This window comes from Ursus maritimus, unplaced genomic scaffold (genome assembly GCF_017311325.1).
Source record: "Ursus maritimus isolate PB19 unplaced genomic scaffold, ASM1731132v1 scaffold_12, whole genome shotgun sequence".
NCBI lineage: Eukaryota > Metazoa > Chordata > Mammalia > Carnivora > Ursidae > Ursus > Ursus maritimus.
Window position 1 is genome coordinate 32764183 of NW_024423564.1, and position 13246 is coordinate 32777428.

Below are 13246 nucleotides of genomic sequence, written 5' to 3' on the forward strand. Positions count from 1 at the left end.
GCGCCGCTAATGTGCACATTTAAATGTTCTTCGATTTTTAGTAATAATGAACAGGCATAACTTATAACTTTGAACTCCTATATTATTTAACATATGATGTTTATTAGTGAAGTACTTTAAAATATGTTCTGATATCCTTAGATTCAAAGCCTTAAGGGACACCTGGGTGGCTCAGTCGATTAAGCATCCTACTCTTAATTTCGGCTCAGGTCATGATCTCAGGGTTGTGAGATGGAGCCCCACATTGGGCTTGTGCTGGGCACGGAGGCTGCTTAAGTTTCTCTGGCTCCCTCTCTCTCTGCCCCTCCACCCCTCCCCCCCAAAAAACAAAGCCTTGAGTCTGCAAAACTAATGATAGAAGAGCTAGAAAGAAGTAGTTCATTCATGAAACTCAAGTTAACCTTGCATCTCCACTCCACTTATCCTCTATCCCATTCCTAATAATTAAAACATAAGTAGTGTTTTGTATTTAAGAGGTTTTTAAGAGTACTGGAAAGTGAATAATGCAGACATCTATCAGGTACCCACTGTGTCCTGGGTAGAAAACTAGATGCTTCCTGTACTTTTTCTCCTTTAATCCTCAAAACTCTGTGAGATAAATGGTAATTACTCCTATTCAGAAATTCAGAAGTAAGGTTGCTCTGTGCTGGCATTGGAATCAAGATGTCATCGGACTGCAAAGCACGTGTTTTGCATATTTATGCCACCTGTCAGTAGGTGCTTAATAAATGCCAGAATAAAATCAAATAATATGATTGCATGGTCATTCATTTGAAATTTTTGTTTTGTAAAACATGCTTTGGCAATAACAGTTTCTTATATTTGTTAAGCAGTTCATGTTTTGAAAGTGATTTCACTTTTATTACCTATTTTAGTTACCATGGCTGCAAAACAAATCACCATTTTGCTTTTAGATATGTGGGTCAGCAATTCAGACAGGTCATACAGCAGGGTGAGCTGTGTGTTCCATGGGGTCTCAGCTGAAAGACAGGTCTGAAATATGAAGTTCTTTATTTATATGTCTACTAATTGATGATGGTTGTCAGCTGGGGGCTTCAGTGGCTCTCTACATGGGACTGTCCATGTTGTACCCCTAATTTAGGTTACCTTACAGCATGGTGGCTAAGTTCCAAAGTAGAGTGTTCTGAGAGAGGCAAAGATACAGCATGTAGGAGCACTAGCCACTAAGATGCTGTTTCCTTTTTTATGACCTACCCTCAAAACCACATAGTATCCCTTCTTTTGTACTCTGTTGGTCAGAATCAGTCACAAGCCCCTGCCCAGATTCAAGGGGAGGGAAAATAGACTCCTATTTCTCAGTAGAGGACTGCCAGTCACATTGTAAGACTACCACGTGGGATGATGTGTACATACTGGTGTGGCCATCTTTGGAAAATACAAATTAACCTGTGAAATAGATCAAGCATATCACTTTACTAATCAAGAAATTACTCCCAAGTACTAGTACAGCAGCACGTGTCTTAGGTGCCTCCCACAAGACTGGGATCTATTTCGAATATTACATACATTCCACATTATTACTGAGGTAAGATGAAAGATGTGTAAGGTATCAAATTAGGGTATTGACTGGCAGAAGACCAATTGGATGATCAACATTTTGGGCGAGTATGCCAGCACTCCTTAGTTTTTTACATTGGCAAATGCCCTTGGGTTTTTATCTACCTGATTTGTCTAGAAGAAGGTTTGACAAACTATAGCTGGTGGGCCAAATCCAGCTGGCCCTGTTTATATGAAGTTTTATTGGAAGACACCCACTCATTTATTTTTGTCTGTGCTGCTTTTGTGCTGCCATACCTGAGTTGGGTAGTTGAAACAGAAACTATTTAGCCACCAACACAGTTACTATCTGGCCCTCTACATAAAGTTTGCATACCCTTGGTCTAGAAGATGAACCAGTTGCAGTCAAACAATCTGAAATTCCCCCTACTTGAGGCTGTAGTTTTCACCAATTCATTTGTTCACAGATAAGAACTAGCTTTAAACACAGAGTAATAATAGTTTAATGCTTGCCCTCAAAAGAGTTCACAGTACTAGGGAATCAGACAACTCTACATTTACGGAGTACAGTGTCAGGAGTGGTGCTGTCTTAGAACTGTGCACAAATTTATTTCTCTGAAAAGCACTATGGCTAAAGATTAGTATCTGATTCCCCCCCCTCCCCCCAGAGAAGGTTTCCTGAAAGACTGATACTGATCAGGTTTTTGGAATTAAGTTGAGATTAAAAAGGTGAAAAGGGAGCCTTAGATGTAGGAAAAATATGAGCAAATGTATAAGTAGGAATTTTATTCTTCCGGGAATTCATTATAGCTGAAAAATAGAAAGGGATTGAAGAAGTAAAGAAGGGTAGTACTGGGAGTGACCATTTAAGCCACTGATGCAAGAAATGATTTGAAAGCTCTTTGAGAAACAGAATTGTCAAAACTTGTTAATTAATTGCTTGTAAGAATGGCAGAGAATGTAGAATCTAGGGTGACTGACCTGAGCAACCACTGGTCAGGGAAAATGGTGCCATTTTACTAATATATTGGGCACAGTGAGAGGAGTAGATTTAAGCAGAAAAGGTAAGTTTCACTGTTGGAGATTTTGAATTTGCAATGTCAGTGGAACATATAAATGAGGTCAGTTAGGCTGTTGGCTTTGGAGGTTTGAACTCAAGTAAAAGACTCAGGAGTTTTCAGTAATGGGTATTTGAAGCCTTGGGAAAGATGCAGTCATCTACAGAAAATATGTAAAGCAAAGAGAGAACCAGAAATAGAATATGAAAAAGAGCAGCACTTAAGAAGGAGGACAAGCCCATAGAAAGAACAGCTGGAGCCAGAACAGTTTTGAATGCCTTTGCATTTAGTGATTTTTGGCAAGTTTAGTTGAATGGTAGGATCAGAAGCTAGACTGTAGTAACAATTCAGAAATGACAGAATGTGGGGAGAGCAATTAGAACCTTAAGGTTTGAATACACTGAAGAATTGAGTTACCAATTAAATTAAATCCCTGTGGAAATGGCAGAAGATAGGCTCCATAGCACGGGCAGAGGGATTGACCTTAGATGAAGGTATACCATATTCACTAAGACATGCATGAGAGAATGGATAAGGGAAGAGAACAGATATTTTTGAAAGCCTGCTTTTGCTGGTTGTTCTGATTGGTTGCATAAGTCATTTCATTCATCTTATCTCAATCTATTTTATGTAAGAATTATTGCTCCTTTATTGGTGAAGAAGTTAAAGCTGAGGGAGGTTATCTTGTCCAGGATCACGCAGCTTATAAGTGATGGAGCTGGTACCTAAACCCCAAAGCTTTATTTCGGTTCCTGCTCTCCTCACTCCATCTTCTTCCTTCCCCTTCCCCTGCTAGATGTGAATGAAGATAAGTTTGTAGGGTGTGGTAGAGACCTAGAAGTTAATGTTACTTCATAGACCCATATCAACAAGCGCTAAGTTCTTAAAATGAAGAGGGAATTTGGTTTTTCTTCTAAGGAAATTCCTTTTTAAAAAACTTATGGGGGCCACCTGGGTGGCTCAGTTAAGTGTCTGGCTTTGGCTCAAGTCCTGAACCCAGGGTTCTGGGATTGAGCCCCATGTTAGGCTCCCAGCTCAATGTGGAGTCTGCTTCTCTCTCCCTCTGCCCTTCCTCTGGCTCATGCGGGAGCACTTGTGCGCTCTCTCAAATAAATAAAATCTTAAAAAAAAAATTTTGTTAAACTTCCGAATGTTTAAAAAAGGTTTTTATATGTAATATATATATGTATGCCAAAAGAAACAATATATATTGTTTTTTTGTTAATCATATTTCAGCTAAGCTGAAAGATGGCAAATTTTTCAGAAAAAAGATTGTCAGGGAATTGGGAAGAACCAAAGACTCGCTTAAAAATAATTAAGAATTTGTCCCCAGATGAGGCATTTCAGTAATTCATCTCCACTGTGTTAGATTTTGATGACCCTAGGTTTTCCTTTCTTGGAAGCTTTCCAATATAAATATGGAATAGTGTTTTATTTCCCAATTTGTTTATTTTCAGGTGTCTGCATTTGGGGCCGAGTTTTCATCAGAGGCTTGCAGAGAGTTAGGCTTCTCCAGCAACTTGCTCTGCAGCTCTTGTGATCTTCTTGGACAGTTTAACCTGCTTCAGCTGGATCCTGACTGTAGAGGATGCTGTCAGGAAGAAGCACAATTTGAAACAAAAAAGGTATTTTTTCTAGTATCTCTCTTCCATTAGTTGGTGTAGTTGAGATAAGGTGAAATGTTAAATTGCCTCATCAACTTAAATATAAAATCTCTAGCTTTTACATTTTGTAGTTTTAGAAAGTCAACTGATTTCTTTCTGGCCCACTAGATCAATTGAAGCAACTAGGAGGACAGTCAAGGTTTATATACCAGGACCCCATTCTACCATGGTTGTTTAGCAGAGGGGTTGCAAAATTATTATAGCATGCTTGGATCCTGAAGTTCTCCAGTCTTCCTAACTTCTGGCCACATGAAGATGCTTATATTCATTTGCAGTAAGAACTCAGTCTTACAATGAAATTCGATATGAAAGTATAGCAGCACCTAGGGCGCCTGGGTGGCTCAGTCGGTTAAGTGGCTGCCTTCAGCTCAGGTCATGATCCTAGGGTTCTGGGATCAAGCCCTGCATCAGCAAGGAGTCTGCTTCTCCCTATGCCCCTCATCCCACTTGTGCTTTTTTGCTCTCTCTCAAATAAATAAATTCTTTAAAAAAAAAAAAAGTGTAGCACCTACTACCTGGCACATAATTGTAGGTGATAAACTTTTTATCTGGTTAACAAAGAATATGGTCTGTTAATTTACATGGCTGTTACTAATATTTACAGACACCTAACCTCATCTTTAACACCTGAAAACAGCCAAGGATAAGTAGTTCTAACTATCCAATAAAATCTGTTTTGTCCCGTTCAAATTAATAGTTGCCCAATTTTTAAATCTTTTCATAAAAGCCCCTATACTTTTTAAAATTAAGAAGAAAAGATGGAAAGATCATTTATATAAGGCAAATAAAACTAAATCAGTGAGTTCCCTGTGTTTGGAGTGAGACCAAAAAAAGCATCTCTGTTATGCTTCCTTTTCATACTGAACATACTGAATTCTGTTTTGGAGTGTTACAGTTTGTAAAGCTTTACATAATTGTATGTTACTAGGTAGTAAAGGTTTATTTCTAACACCAAGTATACTTTTATCATTCTAAAAGAAAAATAAGCAAAATTTTAAATATGTTATTTTTTTTTTTTTTTAGATTTTATTTATTTGACAGAGAGAGGTACAGTGAGAGAGGGAACACAGCAGGTGGAGTGGGAGAGGGAGAAGCAGGCTCCCAGCCAAGGAGCCCGATGTGGGACTCGATCCCGGAACGCCGGAACGCCGGGATCACGCCGTGAGCCGAAGGCAGACGCTTAACTACTGCGCTACCCAGGCGCCCCTGTGAGGTAGATTCTTGATCTGCATCTACTTGGCTAAGTTGGAATTCATGTTCCTGAATTATCTTTCTTAGTCTGTGTTTTCATTTTCCTGGTTCCTATATACCATTGTTATATTTTCATGTTTAGAAGATTTCCAGGGGCATCTGGGTGGCCAGTCAGTTGAGCATCTGCCTTCGGCTCAGGTCATGATCCCAGGGTCCTAGGATCGAGCCCCATGTCGGGCTCCCTGCTCAGCAGGGAGCCTGCTTCTCCCTCTCCCTCTCCCTCTGCTTGTGTTCTCTCAGTCTCTGTCAAAGAAATAAATAAAATCTTAAAAGATTTCTATACCTATGAGTCTTCATTGCATGTAAGGTCATATCTAAACAAGTTTTAAAAACTTGATTTTAGGGGCGCATGGGTGGCACAGCAGTTAAGCGTCTGCGTTTGGCTCAGGGCGTGATCCTAGCATTCTGGGATCGAGCCCCAAATCAGGCTTCTGTGCTGGGAGCCTGCTTCTTCCTCTCCTGCTCCCCCTGCTTGTGTTCCCTCTCTTGCTGGCTGGCTCTCTATCAAATAAATAAATAAAATCTTTAAAAAAAATAAAATAAAAACTTGATTTTAAATAGATTTAAGATGTAGGACTTAACTTGTTTAGTAAGACCCTTCCCTCTTGATTTTTGGGGTTTGTTTTTGATTTTTTTTTTTTTTTTTGAGATATTCGTCTGAGACAAATTGCCAAAGGATTGAATCTGTATATCATCCTCTAATCATAACGCTATTATTCTATGGTCCATACTACTACTTAGCCAACAATAATTATTTCCTGAATAAACTTAAACTTTTAAGTTTATTCAAACTTAAAAGAATTGAATAACAAGGGGTGTTTTATAATAAACGATGTTTATCACACGCAGTGTCTTGTAATTAGGATAAATTGAGGGGTTCTGTCCTTTAAGTGGTATCAAATATTCCTAATTGCAAACCAAATACATATAAAAGCTTTTTTTACTTACTGCCCATTCTCAGTAATCCTTCATAGCATACCATTTTTGTGATACTTTTACTAGAACCAATCTTGAATCACACACTTCTCAGATTATATTCCCGTTCACTTTTAATTAAGCTCTGTGTGTATCTTGACACTTCTCAGCACTTACAGTTCAGCAATACCCAGCAGCAAGTAGTCTACCAGTTAATATACACCTAACTAATTATAAACTGAAATAATTATAAATACAAGTGAGTCTGTATCCTAATATAACTTTATGCTGTACCCACTGTTTTTTCTTTACTCCTTGCCCCTCATCTCTACAATGTACTTATTTCTCGTTAAGCATTTGCTAGCACACTGTTGTACAAAATCAGTGAATGGTGGAATCAAAACATGTCAGGAACACTTAGAAATATTGCTGGACATACAAAGTATGGCATGTTGGACAAGCCTCCATTTAGATGCAAACCACATTGAAGTATAGAAGTAATACTTGATTTAATGTGTCCAGTACTGCTCTCTAGGTTGTTGGTACATGATCATATGTAACATTATATACAATATTTTTTTCTGTCTCAGCCCTGGGTTAAGACTTAATTTTGAAATCATAGTTTAATTTAGTCTTAGTTTAATAAAAGTGAAAATCTGCAATATGTAGACTAGTGCCTTACATTAAAAACATTAAAAATACTTTAACATGTCTGTGTGTGTGTATGTGTGTGTTTAGATCATTGTGAATGTAAATTCTTCAGAAGAGAAAATTACAGGAATGTTTTAGCAATTTATATATAATAAAGAAGTGTAACCAGAATCACTCATTTTGGGTCTTGCTTGGTCATATGGTTTATAGCCTTTTGCAGAGATGAGGCTAATCACTTTTAGTAATGCTTACTCATTCAACAGGCTGAATTTAGTCTTTGATAGCCAGAAGCATAAAATTTGCTTTAAAAAAAAGTAGCAGAAAATATCTTTGAAATCTCTTATTCTGTAAGTAGGTACTCTATCAGTTTTATTGGGTCTCATTCTCTCCCATCCATTCTGATCATAAAGGACCTACTAGTAAGCATCACAAATACTAGCTAGAATGATATTTTTTGATAAGTTATTTTACTGCTAGTTTTGCTCATAACTATGTATCTAGGTACCATTTATAAATATTAGGATGTTGGCTTAATTGTAAAGAGCATACTAATTTTTAGTTTGAAGAAAAAATGTAAACTAATGAAAGAAAATATTTAAATTTAAATATTTAAATCATGGTGCTATATTTATACAGTTAGTATTTTATATAGTTAGCATGAGTAACTTCCGCTTAATATATAGACTCTTAAGATGGAAGGGAAGGGACCTTTTTTCCCCCCCACTACTGACTAACTTTTTCTTTGTGGTGGGACAGCATAGTAACTGCCAGTTGCTGAGTGTTGTTCTTTTAGCTTTTCCCACAAGAGAAGGATTAATTCTTCCTCATTGGCTATTCTTTAAATATTTTAGGCAGGGATTGTTACTAGCTCAAGTTAGATCACTAACCAGTTGTTAGCTAAGTAGAGAATAATGTAAGACCAATTGGCTGCCACAGCAGCCATGTGAAATGTTGCACTGGGGTACAGAGAGATGAAGCACTAAAGAGCAGGTATTAGGCAAGCAAGGTTACTTTATTCCCCCTCAATGACTAAAGGAAACAGCTTCTACTTGAGCTGTCTTTAAAGATTTAGCTCAAGTGTCTACTGACTTGAGCTAAGGCTTCCCTCATTTCAACTCCCTTAACCTCTCCACCACTAGCACTCCCAGGTTATGTTAGCTACACCTCTGTATTCCCAAAGCACTGAGGATATCTTGATATGCACTTACCTTCACTATACTGTATCTATTGTTTTGCTTTTCTTTCTCTTCCCATAAAATTATGGTCTTTGAAGTCTAGGACAGTTTCTTGCTGAATCCCTGGCCTCTAGCATATAGTATTTCATAAGTTTTTGTCTGTGAATGAGGCTGTTTTTACTAAGAAGAAGTTGGGAAAGATGATCTTTTTTTTTTCATTAAACATTTATTAAGTCCTTTCTATATACCAGGCACCAACCTAGGCATTGCTGATACAAAAATTGAAGGGCATTGGGCACCTGGGTGGCTCATGATCTCAGGGTTGTGAGATCGAGCCCTGCATTGGGCTCCATGCTCAGTGCAGAGTTGGCTTGAGATCCTCACTCTGCCTCTCCCCCTCTCCCTGCTCACTCTAAATTAGTTAATTAATTAAAATCTTTTTAAAAATTTGAAGGGCAGTCCCTACCCTCAAGGAGCTTACAGTAAGCAGGCAAGTTAATGGTGTGGTGTGCTAGGGGAAAAGGGAACAAAACTTGGAAGAGGTAAGATCTAAGTTGAAAATTGACAGAAAATGTACCCGGTGAGCAGAGGAAAAGGGAATCAAAATGGCATCTTTTGGATACAGGAGACTGGGACCCAGAGTACAGGGTGGCAAGTGATGAGTCCAGAGATACAAGCAGGAACCAGGACATCATGAGTCTCACAAGCCATGCTAGGAGGTCTGGACTTTATCTTGAGGGAGTGGGAGCCAGTGGAAGTTTGTAGACCAGGGAGTAACTTGATCAACTACTGGTAGACATAGAAAAGGTGATTTAAAAATATATATGTATATATGTTGAAAATATACTTGAACTTTGTAGACACTTGTGAAAGACTTTTTTCATATATTTCACTTATGCTGAATATAAAAAATAAGATTTGTCTTTATATTAAAAGTTATCGATTAATAACATTTTCATTATAACTGTTCACCTAAATGTAGATCTCTCATTTGTATATTTTATTTATAAAGATATTGCAAGCATCCCAAATAAATATAAAAAGAGAAGTTAATTTTCTAACACAGATTTTGAAATTGCAGTCTGACTGTTAACCTTAATATGTATTTTTTCAAACAGTACACGACTATCAGATTAAAGGTTTCCTGGGATTTTCCTGGGGATAAGCATAAATCAAATATTTTTTCTATTAAGAATTTTAACTTCTATTATCTAAGATTTATAAGATTAAATGTAGTATTTCAATAGATGGGTTATTTTTCTCATCTTTTTTATAATTTTTCCAGTTCTGTGAATTCGAACTTGATTAAGGCAGCTTGGTCCTTTTCTCCTGTCTCCTCATTCATTTAAGGTTTTCATATCTTAATGATTTCAGCTTCTTCCGGACATAGTTATTATCAGACTTTTATATTTTTCCTTAACTGTATGCCCCTGTTTCCTTAGCTAGCACCTGTTCTCTTTAAGATCTTGGTTCATCAAGATCCTTGTAGTGCCACTGCTTTCCTTTTGAAATATTTTTATTTAATTATTTAATTAAATAATTATCAATTATTTAGTTGGTTTTTAGTACTTCCTCTTCTTTCGCATTTATACCTACCTTATCTGTGAGCTGTCATTCTGAAGGTTTGGCTAGTGATGAAACCAGAGTACCTTCAGAGAGGAAAAGAATTGACTTAGCTGAATTAGTCAAAAATATGAACCAATAAACAAATGATTTCAACTTAATTTGCTGCTCATTCAGTCTTGATTGTATCAGGAGTAAATTTAGAGTAGTGGTTAAGAGCACAGGCTCTGGAACCAAACTAGGGTCAGAAAGTCTTGGGGCACCTCGGTGGCTCAAATGGTTAAGTGACTTCCTTTGGCGCAAGTCATGGTCCTGGGATCAAGCCCCACGTTGGGCTCCATGCTCAGTGGGGAGTCGGCTTCTCCCTGTGCCTCTCCCCCCTCACTAATGTGCTTGCGCTCTCTTTCTGTTAAATGAAGAAATCTTAAAAAAAAAAAAAAAAAAAAAGTCTTGTACTCAGCTGACAGTCTTGGACGTATTACTTGATCACTCCATGTCTATTTCCTTATTTATGAATTGGCAATAATAATAGTTACTATCTCATAGGGTGGTTATGAGGATTAAACAAGCTAATATATATGTACACTACTTAGAATAGTCCCTGATGTATAATAAATCCTAGGTAAATAGTTGGGGCTGGTGGTGGTATCTGATTTGCTAATTAAAAGCACAAAATATTTGGAGGACTCAGAATAACAATAATTGCTGTTGGCAAAGTAGAATTAAAAAAAATAGATAAGAGATACAACATGAAGTATTACACTTGCCAGTCTTAAAAATTTGGAACAAAAAATGTTCTGTTACTCCACTTTCGAGCTTCTGAATTAGGTGAATCAAGAAAAATAAGAAGAAATGTGACAACAGAATTAGTAGTATGGAAACTTTTCACCATTCGCAACTACTTATTTATGTGGAACAAAATACAGAAATTAATTATGCCAGACATAACCCGATTTCAAATTTTTGAGTCTTCCTGATTGACATATTTTAATAAAAAAATATGACAATGAATTTTAAAAATATGACCATTCTGATCATTTTTAAATGCATATGAAAATTACATTTGGAGAGAAGGGATTTTACTAAAAAAAATTTCAAAACCAGAGTGCCTGGGTGGCTCGGTCAGTTAAGCATCCAACTCTTGATTTCGGCTCAGATCTTGATATTAGGGTTGTGAGATTGAGCCCCTCATTGGATTCGTGCTGGGCATGGAGCCTTTAAAATTCTCTCTCCCTCTACCCCCTCCCAACCACCCCCCCACCCCCCTCCCACATGCTCACTGGCTCTCAAAAAAAAAATTGATAAAGTGGAGCTGCTTCTTAGGACAAACCTATTCCAGAAATTGAATGAAACCCTTTTTTAAAGTCAGTTTAGGGGGTAACTGGGTGGTCAATTTAGAATAAAATGTCAATTTAGAATAAAATGTATAATTGGTTTTCAGATTTTTTCGGATGACAAATCAGTTGGAAGCAATGATATTCTTTAAAAGCAGAAATAACAAAGTAAATTAAACTATATGTTTGTAATATAAAAATGATCACTTTGTGAAAAAAGCAAGTTAGACTAATTACAATTCTTTTCCTACTAACATTCCTCTGCTGCTTATCTTTTGAATCTAATACATAACAGATTTCAGAGGTTTAAGAAAATTTTGAAAGAGAAAAGCTTAAAAGTGATTTTTTTTTTAACTCTACAGATTTTTTTTATTTGAATTTTGAAACATCTTGGTCTCATTCACAGAATGCAAGTAGAAGCCTAGGCTACAGATCACCAAATTACACCATTACTGGTTCTGTTAAATAGCTCAACAGGTGAGGTATTTGATAAGGGGCTTTTATTTTCACTTAAAAATATACTAAGATAATATTAAAAAATTAAAAATATTGATCTTTGGTAATGATTGTATTATACTAGATTTGAATAAATGGATGTAAGTAGTGCATAAAATAATTTTAAGAATATAGTTAGATCCCTTCTACTTCTCACTCCATTACCTAATGGGAGTTAGACTACTGCTAATTGACCCACTTTACATAACATATAGTAGCATGCCCATTTTCTGTGTATAATACCCTTCCTTCACATTTATATGCACTCCCAGCAAGTCAGAGACCATAGAGAGGAAATATGAATATATGTATAGTTTATTAGAAGTTTATCCTCTTTTCTGTGTTTGTAAAATTTTGTGCGAGAGTTAAATTATTATCTTAGCTACTAGTTTTGTGACTTTGAGTTAGCACATTACCCTGAAATCTTCAGTTTTGTTGTAGTAATTACACTGGCTCACCTTTAAGTATTTATTGTACCTTGATTATATGCTAAAGTGTCTTCCTACATTATTTAATTCTCACAACTGTATATAATGTAATACTACTATCCATATTTACAGAAAAGGAAACGAGGGTGTTATCTATCCAGAGTTACCCAAGCAATTAGGTGCCATAACCTGGCTTCATCTCAAGTCTGTTTGGCTCCAGATTCCCAAGTTTTTATTTTTATTTTATTTTTTTAAAGATTTTATTTATTTGAGAGAGAGCACAGTAAGTGGGATGGGCAGAGGGAGAAGGAGAAGCAGCTCCCCCCCCACACACACACTGAGCAGGGAGCCAAAAGCAGGGCTCAATCCCAGGACCCTGGGATCATGAGCTGAGCCAAAGGCAGATGCGTAACCAACTGAGCCAACCCAAGCACCCTAGAGCCCCAAGTTTTTAAACCTCTATTCTATTTTGTCTCTCTTCTTGAAAATGTGAATACCTGCTTCACAGACTTACTGGAAGAAAATGAATGAGTTAAATATAAAACAGCAGACTGACTTCTTGAAGGTCCCTTTTGAATTTATAGTTAACACAATTCCATCACTAGTTTTTATTTTAAATTAATAAATCTTGGGGCACCTGTGTGGCTCAGATGCTTAAGCGTCTGTCTTCGGCTCAGGTCTTCGGCTCAGATCGTGATCCCAGGGTCCTGGAATCCAGCCAGGCATCGGGGCTCCCTGCTCAGCAGGGGGGCGGCTTCTCCCTCTCCCTCTGCTCTTCCCCCTGCTTGTGCTCTCTCGCTCTCTCTGTCAAATAAATAAATAAAATCTTAAAAAAAAAAAATTATTAGATCTTTATTTTTCAGTATACCATAGACTTTAATGACTCCCATTACTCGGTGTTTTTCGAGGATATATTAACAAGTTTGGCTTATTTAAGGCCCAAACAAACATTTTAAATAAATCACATAGTATTTCATAATTCAGGTAAAAGAACATCAAAACATTTAGTTCTATTCAATTTACATGGAAAATCTGTAGCCAGTTTCGGAGTAATTTTGAAGGCAGCTTAAGCAGCATTATTCAAGAAAATGGCATGTATTAAGCTTTAGCCTATCTACTACTGGTAGAGATGCTACTGGTGTGTAAAACATAGAAGGATGAAATGGAGGTGAAGCTAACTGTGCGTGAAATTGT

At 37.0% G+C, this 13246-nt stretch overlaps 1 protein-coding gene across 1 annotated transcript in view; it reads left to right on the forward strand.

The window, feature by feature from the left end:
* The window catches only part of SELENOF (selenoprotein F), a 50857-nt gene that overhangs the window by 5199 nt on the left and 32412 nt on the right, over positions 1–13246 (forward strand). The window contains exon 2 of the mRNA XM_008690635.2: positions 4034–4201. Coding sequence (XP_008688857.2) covers positions 4034–4201 — 168 coding nt within the window. The remainder of the gene's footprint in view (positions 1–4033; positions 4202–13246) is intronic.